This window comes from Thalassophryne amazonica, chromosome 5 (assembly GCF_902500255.1).
Source record: "Thalassophryne amazonica chromosome 5, fThaAma1.1, whole genome shotgun sequence".
Lineage (NCBI taxonomy): Eukaryota > Metazoa > Chordata > Actinopteri > Batrachoidiformes > Batrachoididae > Thalassophryne > Thalassophryne amazonica.
In genome coordinates this window covers 103,469,223-103,492,588 of record NC_047107.1, presented here as the reverse complement: position 1 = coordinate 103,492,588, position 23,366 = coordinate 103,469,223, and the positions used below count along the sequence as shown (strand labels likewise).

The following is a 23,366-nucleotide window of genomic DNA, read 5'->3' as shown; positions in this document are numbered from 1 at the left end:
CCCGCCGTGCACGCCGTGCTGGAGGGACAATGTCAGCACTCTGGTTCATTCTTTAATTTTTATCTGAGCATTTCCAAAGGATCACAGTCCCTGTGCATCCTCTTCTGCCACAAATGAGTCGTGCCATCTATGTGCCATCAATGTGTAACCCGGCTGTACACATGCATCAAGCCCTACACGTGTCATGCCTGACCACAGAACCGTGTTTTGTCCTTTTAATTAATTATTTTTCTGAGGACTGCAGCAGACAGCAGACTTCACCTGTGTAGGGAACGTGGACGAAGTGTGTTTGTAAGGATGTCAATGGAACTTGAGAGACGCAGCTCAGTGGACATCATTCTGTAAGAATGTGAGTGGTTGTTCACATTTTATTATTATTATTATTTATTTTCAGTGTTTTTCTGTCTAAAGTCGGGAATTTTCACAGCCTCTTTCACATAACAGGTATGTACTGGTCCACAGCCATCTTGAGCACTGTGTGCACAAAAATGTCGTCATTTCAGCCGCACCAGTGGCACTCAACATCCGTGAGAGTGCCACGCAGTATTCACTGCAAAGACTCAACTATTGCATGTGTACTGCACGCTATGTCATTGGCTCGTGCAGTATGCGTGCTGACTGCTCGGGATTTGTGGCTATAATTTTCACCTCGGCCATCATGCGTGCATGTGTCAGGAGGACCAATTCAGTGAGATTACACAGAAGAAAGTTACCACCTTTTCGCGTGATGTTGCATTGCAACGTCGTCTCCATAGTGCAGCAGCTAAGAGATTATTTTTGTGCAAGTGGTGATTAAAAACAGCAAAAAAGGTGACAGAGGTCAGTTTCAGTTTGTACAGGGGTCAAAAGTTAGTTGCACCAATTTTGGTAAAAAATGTTGACCTTTGTCACCATTTTTGCTGTTTTTACCCCATAACTCCTGATCATTCAGTCATAGATAGTCCAAACTAGACCTTTTTGGAATCTTTACGATCAGACAAATAATGTGGTGTAGTTTTCAAAATAATTTGAGCATTTTTAATTTTGACCCCTGTGTAATTTTCAATTGACCCCTACATGGCTGCCTGTTGAAAATTCAAGTGGCCAGTCAGTTTTTTCAAAAGAGCAATGTCTAAGGAGTATTTGTGCCAATGTTGGTGCTTGCATCACCATTTGCACGATTGTTTCAGTTATCTGTAGCACTACCACCAGTCGTGCATCAGTGAGATACTAGCCTAAGATTGTAAAGCCCCGTTTACACAGACAGTAAGAGCTCCCGGAAGCGTCCCGGAAGAGTTTTTGGCCGTCTTAAGGGTCACACGCCGTTGTTAACGCCGGCACTAGGGGGCGTGGCTTAGTTCCGGCTTTACTGGGAATCGTCGAAAAAATTATTCAACATGTCGAATAAGCAGCCACTGCTCTCCAGAACATGTGACTGTTAAGTGCAGGCACATTTACCATCCACAGGCGTTACTGTGAGTCTACCGTCAAGTGGCACTTAAACCGGTCATCATGAATTGCTTTGAAAAACTGGTCTGCACGCATATGTACGTACCATTAGATAGCTCAGCTCTTGGACACAACATCATTAACATTATTAACAGTCAACAAAGCAGGTATTCTGAGGGTATACACATCACAGCAGGGGAATTTGCTCCCTTGTTTCAGGATCACCTTGGGTGGGTTTTGAACCGGTAACCTTCTGCACTGGAAACAGCACCTTTGAGTCAACAAACTGGGATGTTTTTGATCATCAGGACATAGAACTGCACACTACAGCTGTCCTGGGCTACATCAGGCAATGCATGGACACTCACTATGAACACGTGTTTTGTGTTCTATCCTAACAAAAAGTCCTGGATGACCAGAGAAGTGCAGTGTTTGCTCTGGGAGAGGAACACTGCATTCAGTTCTGGAAATGGGGTGCTACGCAGTACTGTTGGAGCCAACCTCAAAAGCGACATCAGAGAGGCCACGGCTGCCTACAAGAGGAGTACTGAGGACTGCTTCAACAGCAAAGACATAAGGTAGGTGTGTCGAGGGGTTCAGCCTATTGACTACAGATCCTGAAACCTCATGCCTGTTGATGGCGACACCTTTCTGGCAAAGAAGCTGAACTGCTTCTTTCACCAGTCATCCCAGATACACTAGCCCACAGCAGCTGCATCTCCACAGTGAAGGAGCATGAGGTGATGTGCAGACTGAGTGATGTGAAGTCAAGGACAGCTGCGGGACCTAATGGTGTCTCTGCAAGGGTTGCTTCAGGACGGTGTAGACCAGCTGGCTAGAGTCATTATCAAGATCTTTAACCAATGACTGTCTCACCCTGCTTGTCCTCTGTGATCATACCTCTCCACCATTAGCAATCTGAACGAGTACTGTCAAGTACTGACACCGGTCACCATGGATTGCTTTGAAAAACTGCTCCGTATACACATTTCAAGTTTCCCAGCTGGATCCGACCCACAGTAGGTTGCCTTCAGTACAAATCGATCACCCGAAGGCACCATAGCCTAGCTCTCCACATTGCTCTGACCCATCTGGAGCAGCAGGGAAGCTATACAAGACTTTTGTAGATTTTAGCTCTGCTTTAACACCAGCCTCCCTTATGTACTGGTATCCAAACTGACAGACCTGGGATTGTCCGATCGCTCCCAGAGAATGGCAGTCAGCCCAAACTTCTCATTTGTACTCTCCGGATAAATAGTTTAAACAATACTTTTTATCCCAAAGCAATAGTGGCACTCAGTACTGCATAAACTTGACTCTTGTTTGCAGTATCCATTATGACCATGTAAAACGACCAGCTGAATGTAAAATAGCATGCACATACCTACAAATACTGAGATTTTATTCTATAATTTAAATATTTGCATATAATACCTTTATACTCGCTATATTCATTTTTGGTAGCATGGGATGTGCAGTATCATATCCAGTATTCAATGACAATAAAGGCTTAACTGAAATAAATTGCATAAAATTGTTTCTGAGAGTCTGCCCTCTGGTGGCCACAATTAGACTCAAAACATTCAATGTTGAACTGTTCTTGATGAAAGAAAATTTCTCATATTTAAATTTTGTTGGAACAGGAGTTTTTGGATATTTCATAACTGACTTTCTGTTGACTTGCTAAGTTCTTTGGGATTCTCCCTTTCTGATCTGAACCACTAAAGCACATCTGATATGGAGCCACATGTTAGACTGAGCACACAGTTTACAGTGGATGCCCTTCCTGGTGCCATTACATATTACATGGAGAATTGACAAGCAAATACACTAAGCTCTTGGCGACTACACTGCCTCTGCTGACACTCTTCAAATGTACAATACATATGCCAAAAATTGCGTACGTACTGTAGATAGACACATTTTGATTTGATCATTTGTAAAGTACTTGGAGCTTCAGTCACTTACATAAGCGTCACGACTGATTTTGAGAATAACCCTGCGGGATAATTGTTATTGGAATCTCCCTACGTAATCGCTCATTTGACACAAGGTCATTCCAGGATCTTTCAAAGAGATGTAGTACTAAAGGCATCCAGTGGTCGCCTTTGGTCACTGGGAAGCAACCAAGTTCTACAACCACATAGTAAGACGGGAAGCACAAGGACTCTGAAGACTCGGATGTTCGTTCTCCTTCAAAGGTATCGGGATCGCAAGACACCTTTGTCCAGGAACCTTATGACTCCAACATGTGGGTGTATTGTTGCATCTCTGCTTGTTCAATTCAGAACCAGTTCTGTCCTCATGTTTTCTCAGACTTGCCAGGCATGAAATGTAATTTTTTTGTTTTAATCAACAAAGACAGGAAATACGTGCAAACTTTAAGATACATTTAAGAACTGTAATCTTTTCTGACTTGGGCACTAATGTGGCAACAAATGAATCATGTGGCGATAAGCACAGATAATGGTGATTTAGCAGAGCCTGAGGGCTTGTGGGCTTTCACTGTTGCCATATCAAACAGCAGTGTGCTGTAAACAGACTGCTGCACCTTTTTATCTCTGTTAGACTGGAACTGAACCTCAAAACAGGCTGGTGTGTCAAGGTGGAACCAAACCTGACATCTTAACGTGTGTTTCTCATCTTATTGGGAAGGATGGATCGTTCCTGTGTAAGATGCCTGAAAACGATGGTGACGTTCCTCAACTTCATTTGCTGGGTAAGTGGTTACAGACCTGCATTCACCACATCCAACACCACCATCTAATGTTGATGTTATCATAGCAACCAGAAGATATGTATCTGGAGATCATGACAGGCTACATTATTAATATTAGCAACAGGGTCTTTTGGTGTGGATTGGTGTCCATATGAGGGTCTTCTTGAATGCTTTGAGGTTGGAAATTTCATAGTGTTTCTACCAGTTTCTTAAAAGGTAATATTGCAATGGTTGAAATAGTAACCAGGCCCTGAGTTTGAATAAAAACGTCAAAACTTTATTTTAGTAACGAATGCAGGTCCTTGGGCTTGATTAATTCACCTACTTCTCCAGGTTCCATTTAGAGATGAACTTCAGTTTTCTATGTTCAAAACATCTGTCCAGGTTTTAGTCCTGCCACAGGATGCCATCTGGTGGAAAAGACTGGGTTTCTGTCATTAGGGTATACCCATGATTTGGCAATTTCAAAATTTTTAACTCTGCATTTTCACTGATTTTCAAAGGGCCCAGATTTTACTCAGATCAAACTGTTTTCATTGACATTTGAAAAAGGAAAAAGTAGTTCATATTGAATAACTGAAGCTCTTCAAAGTTGTTAATTTGACAGATTTCATTGTTTGTCCTGAAATTCACACTGTACACATCTGTGTGTGTGTGCATGTTGCAGCTGTGTGGCGCCTTTGTAGTGGCGTTTGGTGAGTTCCAAATGATTAACTCAAGTTTCGCCTCCCTCATTATGAGCTTCTGGCCGGTCTATCCCGCCAACACTCTGGTGGCGACCGGTGCCATCGTCACCTGTGTGTGTTACCTGGGAGTGCTGGGAGGCATGAATGAGAACCGCTGCATGCTCATCACTGTAAGCTTCACGTGCACACCTACAGTCCCCTCCCAAGGTATTGGAACAACAAGTCAAATTATATGGCACCAAAGACATTTCAATTTTAGAGCAAAAGACGAATATGACAAGACAGATGAGAAAGTAAAAGTATGTCAGTCAATCACTACCCAATACTTTTAGGCAAGTAAAAGTATGAAAGTCAATCACTACCCAATAATTTTAGGCAAGTAAAAGTATGAAAGTCAATCACTACCCAATACTTTTAGGCAAGTAAAAGTATGAAAGTCAATCACTACCCAATAATTTTAGGCAAGTAAAAGTATGAAAGTCAATCACTACCCAATAATTTTAGGCAAGTAAAAGTATGAAAGTCAATCACTACTCAATACTTTTAGGCAAGTAAAAGTATGAAAGTCAATCACTACCCAATAATTTTAGGCAAGTAAAAGTATGAAAGTCAATCACTACCCCATATTTTTAGGCAAATAAAAGCATGAAAGTCAATCACTACTCCATATTTTTTGGGAAAGTAAAAGTTTTTGATAACAATAGAAGCACCAATCGGTCTCAGGATCCATATAAGATCCCTTCTTCTTCTTCTACTGTACATCAATCCTGCAATTCACTGGTGTCATGATATTGTGGTTAATCCTTTTGTTCTGCTTTCCAAGTGTCATATTTCAGTTGAACTTCACACTCAGTTGTGTTATGTTCTTTTAGATTGTCTTGGCTTGTTTTGAACCTTTCACCCCCGATTAAGTCCTTTGTGGAGCTGGTGGTGTGTTTGGGATCATTGTGTGGCCACATGATGAAGGTCCCCCTGATGGTATTGGACACATTTCACTGAAAGTGTTCTTGTAAACTTCTATATTCACTCTACTGCCTCCAAACCACTACGCTACCACCCTCATGAACAGATTCTTTAATCCTCTATATTTTGGGTGTGGCTAAAATGCTACTTATGGACATTCAGAGCACTTTAATTCAGTCTAACAGGATACACCTGGATCACAAGAAACAACTGCCAGTTTTGGGTAAAACCAAGAGTGGACATCTCAAATCCAAACATCTGTGGATGTTTAGGAGAAATTAACTGACCTTGTCATTACAAATCTTTGAGAGGGGCCTATATACTTATAATTCTTCCCCTGTCCTTATAAAAACTCTGCCCTCACTGACATAATCCATTCCCTAATCATGAATTTAAACTTCACAACAGCTGAAATAGTTGTAGCAAGACCAAATTCAAGAAGACGTCCGCAGGTCAGAGACACTTCTCTTATCATGCACACTTTTTTGTGGAACAGTTTGCCCACTAACATAAGACGGTCTGATTCTGTGGACTCATTAATCATTCTTATAATTGACAATGACTTAGTTCTGTTGATACATTCCTTTACTCACTTTGTTTGAATTTTTAAAGTTATTGAATTTTACTGTTATATCAGTTTTACTTGTTTTGCTGTTACTTACAATAGTTATGTGTTGATTGTGTGCAACAATTTTCTTGTACCTTGTATTCGATTATTTTAAATTTGTTGTGGTTGCCAGATTGGATGGTCACCCAAAGTGTAGTGATTTGCTGCTATACAAATAAATTGAATTTAATTATTTATTTAAATCAAATATTAAAACTTGAACAGCCATTTCAAGGCCTTCAGAAAAAACAATGCAAAATGTTCTGACTCAAAACATTCTCACTGTGCAAAACATTTTTGCTGTGCAAAATGTCCTCACTGACCCAAAACTTTCTCATTGTGCAAATGTCTCCACTTAAGAGGTGTAAGATAACAACTGGTCCTTACAAAAACATATAAACAAATGGACACAGACATCTGTTGTTGCAAAATGTCCTCACTGTCTCAAAAAGTCCTTATTGTGCAAAATGTCCTTGCTGTGCTAAAATGTCCTCACTGCAAAACATTCTGACTCGAAATGTTCTCACAGTGCGAAATATTTTTGCTGTGCAAAATGTGCTCACTTACCAAGTGTAAAATTATAAGTGGTCCTCACAAAGTTATATAAACAAATGCAGACAGGCATCTGTTGTTGCAAAAAGCCCTCACTATGCAAAATGTTCTTGTCCTGCCAAAATGTCCTCACTGTGCAAAAAGTTCTGACGCAAAATATTCTAGCTGTGCAAAATGTCCTCACTGACCCAAAACATTCTCGCTGTGCAAAATGTCCTCACTTAAGAGGTGTAAAATTACAAGCAGTCTTCACAAGGTCATATAAATAAATGCACACAGGCATCTGTTGTGCCAAAATGACCTCACTGTCTCAAAAAGTCCTCACTCTGCAAACATTTTTACCATGCCAAAATGTCCTGACTTGAGAGGGAGAAAATTCAGGCCATCATTAGAAAAACATATAAACAAATGTGGGCACACACATCTGTTGTACTATTTGGTGTAAGCCTGCAGGCCGATCCATGCAGTCAAATAAAGTGTAGAAATTCAGTGATTTTTTTTTTTTTTTAATGGTGCCATAATTTCCCAGCTAATGTGTATTCTAGTGGAAAAGCTTAATATGCAGTAAAATCCGGAAGGACACTCCAGTGAACATCTGCTATTTGTACTCATTTCATTGTTTAAATTTGTTTGTGATTTGTGTTGTTTCAAGTTCTTTGTGCTGCTCTTCATCCTGATGTTGGTGGAGCTGGCGATGGCTTGTGTGTTCTTCGTCTACAGCAGAGTGGTAAATGTTTGCATCTCACTTATCTCCTGCAAAATGTTTGTACATTTTTAAAGAGGTTGACTTTGTCAGTTTAGGGTTGCAAAAACCTTGTAACTGTTAGAATGGCCTAAACAGTGGATCACCCCTTTGAGTCTGTTCTGCTTGAGGTGTCTTCCTCAAATCATCAGAGGGAGTTTTTCTTACCACTGTAGCCTGTGTGCTTGCTCTTGGGGTTGGTAAGGTTAGACCTTACTTGTGTGAAGCACCTTGAAGCAGCTTTGTTGTGATTTGCTGCTATATAAGGGTGATTCGTTAACTACGGGCACTATTGGTCTTGTAAATGTAATTTCCACCACACCATTGCCTTACAATATAAAGCGCCTTGGGGCAACTGTTTGTTGTGATTTGGCGCTATATACATGTGCTCCGATGTCACTGTTTATCTCCATAGAAACTACCCAAACAATCTTTCATACAATCTGTTTAAAGGGACATTACAGTGTTGTGGTGGAAATTACAGCAATAGTGTGGGACAACTACATTTTGTTTAAAAAAAATCACAACAGTTGTATAACATTGAATACCCCAATTATGTTTTGATTATTTTACTGATATTTTATTCAGAGATATTTTAAAACATTAGAAAAAAACGTTTCTTTACCATTCATTTTTATCATTGAAGATCAAAAGTCTGGGTGTGGGACAAGCACAAAACGGCAATATTTGCATATAATGATGCTGAAAAAAGGTGAAAAAGTCATCATAGACTACTAGAACAAATTTCTTAACACACTTTCATTGTAAAGATAACTATAAAAGTGTGAAATTTCCCCTTTTTTATGTTTTTCATACAATATGATCAAAGGACATAATAAGTGCCGTAGTCTAAGAATCACCCTTAAATGAAATAAATTGAAATTGAAGGTTTCATTGACTACAGTATGACACCATCTACAGAAGCAGACAGCTTCTTCTTTTTTTTTTTGTTAAGTTTTTTGTTTGTTTGCTTGTTTTGTTGTTGTTGTTGTTTGCTGTTTTAATCCAATCATATTCCAGGAATGTAAATTTTAAGGTTCCTCTCTGATGGTGTGTTCGGAGATAAACGACATGTTTGTTGTGCAGATTGACACCTACTTTGAGAGGGACCTGATGACAAGCCTGGTGATCTACAGACAGTCCAGTCCAAGTGGCAACTTGACCATTAGAAATGACTTTGATGCTGTACACTACCTGGTTTGTCTTCTTCACAGTCTCAATTTTTGTTAACAGTTATTTTCATTTATTTATACTGTATGTGCCATTTTCCCCATTATAACACTACATCATTTTCACTTTATACTTTTATGCTCATATGAAACAATGTTGACTTACTACATTGTGCAAAAGTTTGGGCATTTTTTTTATTATAACAATATTTATAAGCTTTACATATTTTGGTATCTTTTGCTCTTTAAAGAAATTTTACACAATATTGTGTGTTTTGTAAATGCTGTTTGATAACATGACAAAAACCAAATTCAGAGGTCTGCAAATCATATTCTACGCTTGTGAAATAAAGCCACCACTATATGTATACAACGGTTTTGCAACCCCATAGTCCTGGATCATATTTTGATGAGCCTCTGCTAGAAAACAGTGAAAGTTGATGTTTATTTTGTATCTGATCAAAACACGTCACCATGACTAACTATGAAAGTTTTATACTCTGTTGCATTTGAGTGGATTTCTAAAAACTAGAACCCAGATTGAATAATAAACAAAAAAGAGGAAAAGCATGATGACTCAGCAATACAATCTAATCACCACTGATATCTTACAAGTGCTAAGAATTTATTGAAAGCCAAGAGTGTTGTGCAACCTTGTCCATATTCAAACAGGGTTTGTGGGTGAACTTTTTTTAAAGACTGCTCAAAAGCTACTGTATAAAATGCAATGGAAGCTCATCTAAATATGATACAGGATATAATACAGTCCACATTTTGTCATGTCACTGCCTTATTCCAAAATGGATGAAATTCTTTTTTTTTCCCTCAAACATCTACACACAATACCTCATAGTGACAATGTGGGGAAAAAGTTTTTATTTATTTATTTATTTATTTATTTATTTATTGCGAATTCATTAAAAATAAAAAACTAAGAAAGGTACATCATAGTTCCACTGATCATCCTTGAGATGTTTCTACATCTTAATTGGAGTCCACCTGGGGTAAATTCATTTGAGTGGACATGATTTGGGAAGACACACATACCTGTCGACATATAAGGTCCCATAGTTGACAGTGTATGTCAGAGCACAAACCAAGCATGAAGTCAAAGGAATTGTCTGTAGACCTCAGAGACGGGATTGTCTCAAGGCACAAATCTGGGGAACAAGGGCCTTAGTCAGGGAGGTGACCAAGAACCCAGCAGCCACTATATTAGAGCTCCAGCATTCATCTATAGAGAGAGAAGGACAACCATCTCTGCAGCAATTCACCAATCAGGCCGGTATGGTAGAGTGTCCAGACAGAGTTTGCCAAAAGGTATCTGAAGGACTCTCAGACCATGAGAAACAAGATTCGCTGGTCTGATGAGACAAAGATTGAACTCTTTGGCATGAAGGCTAGGCATCATGTTTGGAGGAAACCAGGCACCATCCCTACAGTGAAGCATGGTGGTGGCATCATCATGCTGTGGGGATGTTTTCCAGCAGCAGGAACTGGGAGACTAGTCAGGAATGAGGGAAAGATGAATGCAGCAATGTACAGAGACATCCTGGATGAAAACCTGCTCCAGAGTGTTTTTGACCTTACGTAGACTGGTAGACGGTTCATCTTTCAACAGGACAATGACCCTAAGCACATAGCCAAGATATCAAAGGAGTGTCTTCAGGACAACTATGTGAATGTCCTTGAGTGAGCCCAGACCTGAATCTGATTGAACATCTCTGGAGAGATATGAAAATGGCTGTGCACCGCCACTCCCCATGCAACCTAATGGAGCTTGAGAGGTGCTGCAAAGAGGAATGGACAAAACTGCCCAAAAATAGGTGCACCAAGCTTGTGGCATCATATTCAAGAAGACTTGAGACTGCAATTGCTGCCAAAGGTGCATCAACAAAGTACTGAGCAAAAAGTGTGAATATTTATGTACATGTGATTTCTTAGTTTTGTTATTCAAAAAAAAAAACTGCAAAAAAATAATGTTGCCATTATGGGGTGTTGTGAGTCAAATTTTGAGGGAAAAATTAATTTACTCCATTTTGGAATAAGGCTGTAACATAATAAAATGTCGAAAAATTGAAGTCCTGTGAATATTTTTCGGATGTACTGTAAGTTGATTTTTGGTTGGTCTTATTCTCACCAAGCGTTAACTTCTGAAGAAATCAGGAATTCACATTTGAGCAGCTTTTGTCGCCATCTAGCTGGCTATGTGAACATTTTGGGGCTTCTGGTGCTTTTCATACTTAAAATCCAAAATTCAGTAAAAAATAAATTAATTAATTAAATAAAACAAAATAAAAGGAAAAAATGAAAGAAAAGGCATTTGTAAATGTCAGAATGGGATGGAGGGCAGACAGAGCTTTGACGTCCCAGTATAAAAACTTCGATTTTCCACGGTACTTTTGTCTTCTGTGTACAGTTTAAATGCTGTGGAGTCTATGGTGAGGCTGACTGGATGGGAAATGTACCGATCTCCTGTTGTACCCTGGACCCCTGTAACGCGTTCCCACGTCCAAACTGGCAAGAGGTACTGGCCAACACATCTTGTTAAACTACACAGTCATCACACGGCTCATATAGGTTTCTTGTTCTCATCCCTAAAAGCCACTTTCTGTATGATTAGTAACTTTGACTTTCACAACTCCTCCTTGTAGAATTTAACAACACACCCCAGGAGACGTGCAAGCACACATTTACAGATTTATCACCCCAATACACTGACATGTTTTCCCCACTAGCATTGTCTCAGTTTCCAACAGATGTTATGACCCAAACCTTCTTGTTCTTCTGAAAAGAAACCTTCCACATTACAAAAGTACAGAAGTATATTCCTAACACGCAAGTTTAAAAAAAAAAAAATCATGCTATTGACATGCAAGTTTTCACATTTTAATGTAAAACACTTCACAAGGTATTTTCAAGTTATTATAGTATACACATTCAAGACATCATGACATGAAAAGTTTTATTGTGAGTATCATTTTATGTTATGTTATGTTATATGCAATCCCATTATGACATGTAAGAGTACGACAACATCTTGTGCTTGTATCATGTAATAATGTAAAAAAAAAACTCTATTTGTGAAATATTTCATGTCATAACATTTGATTAGATAGAACATTATTGATCCCTTGGGAAGCCTCCCTCAGGGAAACTGAGGTTCCAGCAGCATTGCATCGCAGCACACAGGGTAAGAAGCACACAGACTATCAAAAGTGAAAGTAAAAAAGAAAAACAGTTCGCAATATAAATACACATTATAAATACCAGACATACTGATCAATGCTGGTTTACTGGATTCTGCTGTTCCTCTCCTTCCCTTCCTCTGTCTTCCTGTTACTCCTCCTCCCCCTGAGTGAGGAGTTGTACAGTCTGATGACCTGAGGGACAAAGGAGTTTTTCAGTCTGTTGGTCCTGCACTTGGGAAGCTGCAATCTGTGGCTGAAGAGGCTCCTCTGGTTGCTGATGACGGTGTGCAGAGGGTGACTGGCATCGTCCATAATGTCCAGCAGTTTGTCCAGTGTTCTTTTCTCTGCCACCGTCACCAGAGAGTCCAGCTTCATGCCAACCACAGAGTCAGCCCGCCTGATCAGTTTGCCCAGCCTGGATATGTCCTTCTTGGATGTGCTGCCCCCCCAGAACAGCATGGTGTAAAAGAGGACCCTGGTTACTACGGATTGGTAAAACATCCACAGGAGTTTCCTGCAGATGTTAAATGACCGCAACCTCCTCAGAAAGTACAGCCTGCTCTGTCATGAAAACCTCGTCATAATGTAAAAATATCTCTTTATAACATGAATACATATCACATTAGTCTCTTGAGTTTGTATCTCATGTAAGTCCCTTCAGCTGCTCCCTTGTTTTCATTCAGGTTATAGGTTGGTTTTGGCACAAGTTTTATGCCAGATGTCCAAGCTGACACCACTCCTCATTACATGAAACCAGTGGCAGGGGTGGGGTTTGACCCGGGAACCTTCTGCAGTGAAACCAAGTGCACTACCCATTTGGCCACCACCCCTGCCTTGAGTTTGTATCTCATAATAATGTAAAAATATCCCTTTTATTTCATTTTAAACCATCAAAAAAAGCATCATGTTGCCATTTAACGTGAAGCTAGTTATGACCTTATAACATGAACAGTATATTGTAATAATCTGAAAATATCTTGTCATAATGTGATACTGATGAAAGTTTACATTTGATGTGTGGCAGTAAAACGCTTCTGTACCAAAGAGCTGTGATCGCTGTGTTTCAGGGGTGTCTTGTGAAGTTGAAAAACTGGTTTTCCAGAAACTACCTGAGCACGGGCTCGGGTGTGGTCACCATGTTTATAATACAGGTAAAGCAGAACCGCCTTACATGTTTCCATTGTTCTCTGATGTTTCAGAACAGAAACAAAGTGCCAGAGGATCATCTTACAAATGCTGGATTACTCTGGATGTGTACAGTTTATACAGTACAGGACAGTTTATTTGAGTTATGGTTTTAGTCTGACTTGGTCAGAAGGACTACTGCACCTGTCCCACGATACATGTAGAAGGCGGAATAGATTTATTGACCAAAGTATGTCAATAGGTGGCGCTGTAGGTGCAGCAAATTGTCAGCGAACATGGCGACCGATAAGATGGACAACACTGCAGCTCTATATATTTTGTACTTGCAGTAATCATTAATCTAGTTAACATTTTCATCTCCAACTTCCAGTGTCGCAGACCAAATGGCCCCCCTAAAAATTGGTCCACCCCGATGACGCGGTTCATGACACTGTTCACGGATTAACACCTCGTTTCTGCTTCAAACTTCACTCCAGTCATCATCTGTCTCAGCAACAGATATCTGAAGCTTTTGTACAACAATCATTTCCACATAAATTCAGCATTATTTCATCAGAAAAGACAGCGGAAGTGATCAGAGCGCTGCGGCTAAACAAGCTGCTAGCTGATGCATTCACTGCGCGTCGGACATTTCAAAGCACCACAGATTTTCACGTTGTTTCTGCTTAAAATTACCTTGTTTCTGCTTAAAACTGAGTTTAGAGTGATTTAAGAGGTTTTACCTTTATCATCTGATGGTTAATAATCCCATTAATTCATTTGATTGCTTTGGGTGAAGAGACTCCGTCTCAGATGTGCTTCTGTGGTCCGAAATGACCAGTGGTGGGCACAGTTCCAGTAATCCGATAACCGATAATTATCAAAGCGAATGTTTTCATTATCGGATTATCTTTTTAGATAACTTTAAAAACCATTATCAGACTAATTATCTTGCAATAAATTTTTGTCCGATAATTTTTAGACCGATAACGTGGTAAATAAAGCTGAACAGCTACAAATATTTATAAAACTTAAAATCAGTTGAGCACTTACCTGTTAAATATTTCGTAGCTGATGTGTAGTTCTACCCTCTGCAAACAGAGGAGAGCTACTTCTAGAAGAAACCGCTCTATCCTCTGCAGGCAAAGAAGAACTGGTCACAGAAAAGAAAAACACAAATGTTTTTAACCCCATACTGATACGTGGGCAATATCACCCAAGTCATCCAGAGGCATACATTTTTAACTTATGGTTCAACTTTTAACCAAACTAATGTCAGACAAGTTATTTAAATTAATGTCATGTCTGAAGTTTTATAAAGTGAAAATATCAGATATAGGTTTTAATTTTAAAGTAATGCGCTAATTTTTAAGGTTTTAGTGTGGATATATGCTGTGCCCAGCAGTGCATTATGGGTAGGATAGGGTAATCTCAGTACGTTCACGACATGAGAAATGCATTTGAAACACTCTGATCAGGCTCTACGGACAACAGCATTATACTCTAGTGCAGGGGTGGCCAAGTTCGGTCCTCGAGAGCCACCTTCCTGACACTCTTAGTTGTCTCCCTGTTCCAACACACCTGAATCCAATGAAAGGCTCATTAAAAGTCTGCTAACGAATCTTTCATTGGATTCAGGTGTGTTGGAGCAGGGAGACAACTAAGAGTGTCAGGAAGGTGGCTCTCAAGGACCAAACTTGGCCACCCCTGCTCTAGTGCCTAAAACACTTGTGAATATATTCTCTGGGTTTATAGACGTTGTTATTGTGTCTGCGTTTATTAAATTCCACGCATCTTAAATGTAGCAGACACGGATTATCTGGAATTTTGTTTTGGCAAGTTTTCAAGGTCTCTACTGCCATCTATTGGCCAGTAGTGGTCATTCGCCTTATTGAAGTATCCCATAATCCCTTGCGTGCCAGAGAGTCGCTGCAGTCAAACAATATAGAGAATCAACACGATGACAGTTGTAAATTAATATTATACTACAAAAATGTATTTTTTATGCTTTTCGTCACGTTAATAAGAGATTGCTGCATGATTCTGTAAAAATTTGCTAAAACAATTATAACAAATAATCCGTGTTTGTTACGTTTAATCTGCGTGGAATTTAATAAATGCAAACCGAATTTCAGACATATTATATATATTAGTCTGGAATAATCAAGACGTTAAAGAGCAAACTTCACTTTCCTCCAGAACGATATGATCAGGAAGCAATTGTAGCTCACAGCACCTCCCATTGAAAATAACAGAGAGACAGCCTGTGATTCTTGCATGTTTGTATAAAATAAACACAATAACAACGTCTATAAACCCAGAGAATATGTTCACGAGAGTTTTAGGCACAATATAAAAATAGTTTTATGTTGCAATGTTAATGGTGTTGCCTGTGTGCAGCGGTTAGTGCAGCGTGATCAGAGCATCTCAATGCAGTTCTCATTGTTACAGAGGCCTCGCAGAGCGGCGACCTCTCCGAGGTTTTGCAGGATTTGAAACGTCAATAGGGCGAATAGCCAACATTTATGTGTCAAGACAATATTGAGTACACGTTTTACAATATAATAAAACGTGCGCACAATATCATAAAACGTGCACACAGTATAATAAAATGAGCGCACATTCTCTCCACATGCAAAACATTTTGCGATGACACTTCCAGGGCTCCATAAAAATGCCTGTTTTTATAAATTAAAAAAATGAATATTTTACAAAAGCACATTTATCTGTAAACACCAACACACAACACACGTCACATTAACGTGTTGGTTTACATAATGAATGACTGAACCAATCAATGTTTAGCAGAGGCACATTTTACCCAGAATCCTTTGCGAACTGTCTGTGTTTGTTACAAAACCTCAGAATTAGTGCATTATTCAACATTAAAAGATATGTTATATTTTAACTTTGTACAAATGACAGAATTGACATTAATGGAGTTATTCTATCAGTATTAATGTTAATTATAAATCAAAACCATAAGCCAGCACTGCTTTATTTTCCAAGACCTCCACCTGACCGGAGCATTGTAATTGGGTAGAGAGCTGAGCTTTATGGCTGCTCTCAGTTTGCTTCTGGCAAGATGTTCAAATACAGAAGTGTGGACTTGTTTGGGTTTGTTGTCGCTTTTGATGCTACCAGAAGCGATTGTGGTGTTAAAACTCAAATTCAGTTTGTTAGTAGTTGCAAATGTACCAGAGACAATACTGGAATTTATCGGTTATCTGTAAGTTCTGATACATTTTTGGGTGGTTTATCGTTTGCTCTTTATCAAAGATAACTTTTCAGTTATCTGATTATCTGTTATCGAAGTTAATTTTTTGGTTATTTGTGCCCACCACTGGAAATGACGCATGTACAGATGCAAAAGGCGGACCAATTTTTAAGGACGGACCGTTCGGTCTGCAACACCTGGTTAAACTCCGGGGAGGAAACTGTGGAGCATGTGCAGAACAACAAGGTCAGATTGAGGCCGACTGAGCGGATACATGCAGGAGTTATACAACTTTGAGCTGCATTACCTAGGAGAGTTAGTTTGACTTTGAAAAACTCGATTTAGTCCGGTGTCAGTCCAAATAACATGCTTGCGAGGTCTGTTAGAAAAGTATCGGACCTTTTTATTTTTTGCAAAAACCTGATGGATTTGAATCACGTGTGCTTACATGAGCAAACCTTGAACCTTTGTGCGCATGCGTGAACTTTTTCATGCCTGTCGATTGCGTCATTTCCTGGTAAGCAGCCTTTGTGTGGGACATGTGCTGTGCGCTCGGCGGATTTTCATTTCAAGGAAAAAGACGGAACGACTGGAGCAGCACCGCATCAAATTTTGACAGAAACTGGGCAACAGCCAGGTGGAAACCATTCGGAAGATTCAGATGGCTTTCGGTGACGATCCTGTGGGCATCACACAGATTAAGGAGCGGTACAACCGCTTTAAAGACGTCCACACAATGGTGGAGAGCGAGCCACGCTCCGGTCGGCCAGCAACATGCTGAAATGACCAGATCATTCCAAAGTGAACGCTGTGGTGATGCGGGGCTGTCGTGTGACTGTCCGAGAAATTGCGGAAGAGGTGGACATCAGCACTTTTTCGGTACATTCCACTGTAGAAGATTTCCACTGCAGAAGACAGAAGATTTGGCCATGAAAAGAGTGGCTGTGAAATTCATGCTGCTTCTGATGGCGGCGCAAAAGCACCTTCGTGTTAAAGTCTCACAGGACATGCTGTGACATGCCCACCTCTTCCACAATTTCTCGGATAGTCACATGACTGAAAAGTCACTGAAAGCCGTCTGAATCATCCGAATGGTTTCCACCTGGCTGTCGCCCAGTTTCTGGCAAAATTTGATGCGGCGCTGCTCCAGTCGTTCCGTCTTTTTCCTTGAAATGAAAATCCACCTGCACATGTCTTCACAGAAAGGCTGCTTACCAGGAAATGATGCAATCGACAGGCGTGAAAAAGTTCACGCATGCGCACGAAGGTTCAAGGTTTGCTCATGCAAGCACACATGATTCAAATCCATCAGGTTTTTGCAAAAAATAAAAAGGTCCGATATTTTTCTAACAGACCTCGTACATGTATTTTTAAAGTTCGGCTTTAAGTCAGACTAATGCAATAATTTGATTGTTTTCATGTATCATGTAAACATACTGACACTTAGCTGGTACTTCTAACGTACGTATGGGTGGGTGAGCATGTGGACAAGATAACTCAAAAATGGCCGGAAGGATTTTCTTCAAACTTGGAGGGAATATTACCAGGGCCCAGTTTCATAAAACAGTCTAATCTTGTTAGGTCAACTAAACTCACTTGGTCAACTATTTTTTTGATATTAGTCATTGCACAAAACACTTAGTCTGTAAAAGTTTCACGTTAGTTTTTAGCCTGGTACAGAGGAGGCTAATCTTATTTTAGTTGACAAAACGTCAGTGTCTTACCTCAAAAAAGACGGTTATCCTGTACCACCACTTGATGGAGGAGGAACGATGGAGAGCCTTGTGGCGGGAGCGGGTGTTCCAGGACCAGAATATTTCATGAGAGATGTTTACAGATGCCAAGGCCCGGAGTGCTTCTCCTCTGCTGCGGCGGCCATGGTGGTAGCAAACTGAACAACCTGGAAGTAAACAAAACTGCTGCACATTGGAGGGGTTTTATTGGTAACGGCACTCACGAGGCTGCTATGACCATGAAAATCATTGACTAACATAAAACGGCTAATCTACAAGTTGATCTGTCGATGTGAAACGGAGATCAGACTGATAATGTTGGGTGACTAACGTTAGTCGACTAAGTAAGTTTAGTAGACGAAAACATTAGACTGCTTTATGAAGCCGGGTCCTGGATAGAGATCTAGAGGTGGTTAGATTTTTGGTCAAATGTCAAGCTCAAGGATAACTTTGTATATTTCTACAACTAAGAAGCCTAGGTTGATGATCTGAAGCATATATTGATTAGCAAAATATTTGTGATTGATTGGTATGAATGACTTCATAATGACGTCACACATAATCAAAAAACATCATTACAGACAGATGTATATTTACTTGTACATTTATATTGTGGGAGGTAGAGTGTGCAGGGTGCTCATCATGCTTTTCATTTTTAAATATAGTTGAATCCTTTTTGGTTGTCAGCACAAATGCACAAATGGTCCTACGTTGGTGTTTAGATTAAGAAATGAATCATCATGCTTAGAGTTTGTGTGTTTTGTTCTGTGGTGTCTTTGAAAAACATTTTCACGCCGTACTTCACATGTTCTTTGTTTGCAGTTCATCTGTTTGTGCGTGAACGTTCCTCTGTTTTGCCACTTCAGTCGGCGTGGACTCGGTTACCAGTGACGAACGCACAAAATCATCTGCAGTGGATTCTTCAGTCACTCGCTGTCACATATCAGGCTGAATTAATCCTTTCATACACACCACTTGCAGCATGAATCTGTGTAGAAAGTAATTTGTTACATAACACTGAATGTCCAGCAAACAGAAATACACAATCTAGTTTGACAAACATCGGCTTCATTTTCTCTTTAGTTCATCACCAATTAGTTCGTTGCCCCGGTCACAGTCAACACTGTTGACCAGTTAACTCAAAGCTTTCAGGACGTTTTGCACAGAAGCCTATCGGTTTAGAGATAAAAAATTCTAAGGTCAAGTTCAAAGGAGGCGGTGTGTGTTTATTGTAGGTTGTAACTAGGGATGGGTATTGATAAGATTTTATCGATATCAATGCCATTATTGATTCCGCTTATCGATCTGATTCCTTATCGATTCCCTTATCGATACCTCGTGAATTTTCTGTGTACTAAAAGTAGGCTTTACGGGTTTTCTATGTCAACAACATTTTTAATTGGTCACTGTATCCTTGATCTCTGGACATAAAAACAATCTGTAGTTTTTGTCAAAAGCATTTCGTTTCAGACATTTTGGCATGAATGTCACTACATACCTCTGAGCTGAGCTCAGCTGACTGCTGCACGTCAGCGCAGACATCTCGTTTTGGGAGGAAAAAAAATGTTTTGATTGATTGGAGTTTGTTTGTATTACAACATTTGGAAAGAGGTGTCATTTGATTTAAACGGCATTTCGCTTTGAATTTATTAATTCTGACTGGACTCTATCATTCTAACTTGACTTGGCAGAGAGACGCGCAGCGTTTGGAGCTGTGTGAACAGAACGGAGGACGATTCTCGTTTCTTTCTCGCAACAAGACAGGAGTCCCAGTAAGTGACTTTAATCCTCACAAAAGTGACTCACGATTGACATATTCAGGGGTAATAGTGATGAAAAACAAAAAAAGTTGAAACCCAAAATTACCCCCCAACACCACCCACATGAAAATGTTTGAATTCTAGAAGCTCTGAAATGCAATCTGGGACTATTCCAGACAATAAACTGAAGTGAGTGCTGAATCCATTTTGGTGAGACAAAACCCAGCTTTCCTTATTCAGATTCATTCCAGTAGTATTCTGATCTTACTAGGATGCAGCAGTTTTCTAGTTTGGCAGATAGTTCTGGAGGAAATCACTGAAGAAATTAACACATTGAAAATATGGTTTGACTGAAACAAACTGTCATTAAACTTAAATAAACCAAAGATGAAGTGGAGGTGTAAGAGTCACTAGGTGTTCACAGGAAACAGTTATTTATTTCTATATGTATTTATTCATTTTCATTGTTAGTTGGTTTTATCTTTTCTGTTGTTTTGTTTCATCAGGTTCATTTTGTTTCTTTCTCTAAAATTGTATTGTAGCATTATTAGTTATTATGAGTTATTATTACTATTATTGTTGTTGCTATTATTAAAATATGAATAACAATAAATTAAAAAAATTACAATTTTACTCTTTTATGACAACGAACACTGAGCCATTAATTATTATACAGAAAACATGCACACAAACGTGCTGAGATGCAAAACCTTAATGCTAACTTTAACAATGAAAACGCCATAGACATGCTAACACGTTAGCATCGGTACTGTTTTTAAGTTATAAAATACATCTATCAACTGTTTCAGAAGACCATAACAGGTTGGTTTAACATAAAAAGGTAAATTTTACTTACAGACATATGCTCTTTAGGGTTTTAATGGGGGAAAAAATTAAGATAAAGCGAAATAAAACAATGAATCAACGAAGCAGCAGATCAAAGCACTGCTTCGATCTGCGGATCACTGCTTCGATTGGTTTAAGGTTCAAAGCAAAGCCGCACTGCAGAATAGTTGATTACAGACCCGCTGCAGGGTCTGTAATCAATGCAAAGAAATGATCATTTTCCTGACAAACACCCCCAAAAACAACGGCCACTCTTAAGGACCGATAAGGGAATCGTTAAACAAAAAGGTTATTGATGTCGGTGGACAAAGTTGGGTAGGATTACTTTGAAATGTAATCCAAAAGTAATCAGATTACAAGTAATCCAAATCCAAATGTATGTACATACATACATGTAATCCACATGTATTCTTTCAAAGTAATTCTACCCAACCTTGTCGGTGGATTCAATCATTTCTTAACGATACCCGAAAGGAACCGGTTCGCGATACCATCCCTAGTTGTAACTGAGATAACGTGCACCGTACATGTCTGATTGTTAACGTGTGTTTGTTGGAAAGGTTCTTGTGCTTTATTATTTTTCATTATTATCATGATGGGAGAATGTGAAGTTTTCTTTTAATTGATATCATATATGCGGAATATATATTGTACTAACTTTACATTTAAGTGTGACCACTTTATGCTGAGGGTTTTTCATGTGAAAAGACAAAAGACAGCTCTCCTCAGGGAATAAGAGAAAAGAAGGCCACTCTCCCCATTTGAGAAAAATATGTTTATTTTGGCCAACCTTGGGTTAGATGAGTCCGGCAGCTGTATTGGAGATATGGTGGAGTTATGACTGGCGAAACTGTTGCTAGGTAACCCCCCCGCTGTAATATTATCTGAGGTTTTGATAATGGGCTTCAGTGATGGCACTCCTGCAGTAATAGAGACTTTAAATTGAAGCAAGACTGTCTTCCTCCGCCGCGAGTCAGGGTGCTTATTATTATTATTATTATTATTATTATTATTATTTTTCTGACAGTGTTCGATAGCCTCACTCCAAGAAGAAGTAAGCCCTCTGCAGATTAAAGGTGTAGTCCAAGGACACTAAACAGGTAGCACAAGCAGAATTGGAACCCAGGTCTTTACTCATTAATGTTGGAAGGTCAAGGTCACTGGAGCAAAATGCCTCAACAAATTTGGTGTGTGCGTGAAGCAGTCCAACTCTAATAGGTGAGGTCAGGTCTGGGAGTGGGGACTAATGCTGCCCTTTGCCACAGAACCACCCCAGGTCCTGGATGGCAGCCACACAGGCAGACGCCCAATCCATCCTCATCTTGACCCACATGTCCAAAATGTCGTCCCTGATGTTTCCTCATTACGCAAGTGATACTTCTCATTAGTCTCCCTAAGCAAGTGTTCATTTGACACAGTCATTCCAGTCAGACCTCTGAAGAGACAGAGTACCAAAGACAGCCAGGGGTCACCTTTGATCAGGAGTTAGCGTCCAAGTCTCACAAACCTGCAGTAAGACAGGAAACACCAGGACCAGAAAGACTTTGATCTTCGTTCTCCTAAAAAAGGTTTTGGCATTGGCAAACACAGATTTTTCTTTGATTAAAAAAATAAATCTACTTTTGGTAAATAAGTAAATTCAACTGATTTCTGTAGATCATGCAGGTGAAGTTCACACTATTTTTCTCTCTCTCTCTCTCTCTCTCTCTCTCTCTCTCTCTCTCTCTCTCTCTCTCTCTCTCTCACTTACGTGTGTCATGTGCTTTTGTTTCCTTCCTTTAACTTCACATTTTGCACATGTCCACTGAAACTGCAAACTGGCTTGTTTTCTTGCTTTCTTTTTTAAATATCCATTTTTATGGGTGTGTTTCTTCTGTGCACTATTTGGTTTTGAAATGTCATTTCAGATCAGCATGTCATTATAAAAACAAAAGTATGTCCCCTCTGATCAAGGTCAAAATGAACATAATTCATTGTGGTGTATAAACGTGTTACTGCATCAATCTCACTATTGTTTCTTATCATTTTATGAATGTTGAGTGTGCAATAAAAATGCTGCATACATAATTATTAATAGAAATCATGATTATTGTTGATCATTAAATATTAATTCCAGGTAAAGCCTCATCACAGTAAAAAAAATAAAATAAAAAATTTGTCCTTCAGAGATTCTCCAGCAAAAATACATGTAAAAACACGTACATTAAAAAACAAAACACTGCCAGTCTGACAAGTCATGTGACTCAGGTAAATTACCATCAAATACTTTTATTTTCTGTTTCATATTTTGTGCTTATGAAAGGAAAAACGTCTTCATAAATAACCCATCGATGTAAAGAATAAAAATGCAAAATGGAAATTCCTGTCTGAAGTGTTGAAGTTTATATGATTTAAATATTTACTTTATTTCACATCTCTTATATTTTGAAAAAGTACTTCTCTGAAATGTACATTATTGCCTCACGTTCATTCCGGTCCACAAGTATTTGGACAGTCATACAGGGTTGTGTATGTGTTTAATTTTTCCTCTGTACACAAAAGCAATTAAGATGTGTTTATTAGATTGAATAAAAACAGTTGAACTAAATAAAATAACCATTTAAGAAATGTGGCCTCTTTTGACAGTTT

At 39.3% G+C, this 23,366-nt stretch overlaps 1 protein-coding gene across 1 annotated transcript; it reads left to right on the top strand.

Moving 5' to 3' along the window:
* Nucleotides 1-1,777: 1,777 nt before the first annotated feature.
* Nucleotides 1,778-19,497, top strand: LOC117511063 (leukocyte surface antigen CD53-like). The gene is made up of 8 exons (XM_034171017.1): nt 1,778-2,006; nt 4,084-4,147; nt 4,815-5,003; nt 7,608-7,682; nt 8,784-8,894; nt 11,286-11,393; nt 13,125-13,208; nt 18,955-19,497. The coding sequence occupies exons 1-8, from the start codon at nt 1,798-1,800 to the stop codon at nt 19,021-19,023; spliced, it is 909 nt and encodes a 302-aa protein (XP_034026908.1). The 5' UTR covers nt 1,778-1,797; the 3' UTR covers nt 19,024-19,497.
* Nucleotides 19,498-23,366: the final 3,869 nt, after the last annotated feature.

Coding starts and splice junctions, on each gene's coding strand:
- LOC117511063 (XM_034171017.1), top strand. CDS start 1,798: ATGAACACGTGTTTTGTGTTCTATCCTAACAAAAAGTCCTGGATGACC. Junction 2,007..4,083: donor TTCAACAGCAAAGACATAAG/GTAGGTGTGTCG, acceptor CTTATTGGGAAG/GATGGATCGTTCCTGTGTAA. Junction 7,683..8,783: donor TCTTCGTCTACAGCAGAGTG/GTAAATGTTTGC, acceptor TTTGTTGTGCAG/ATTGACACCTACTTTGAGAG.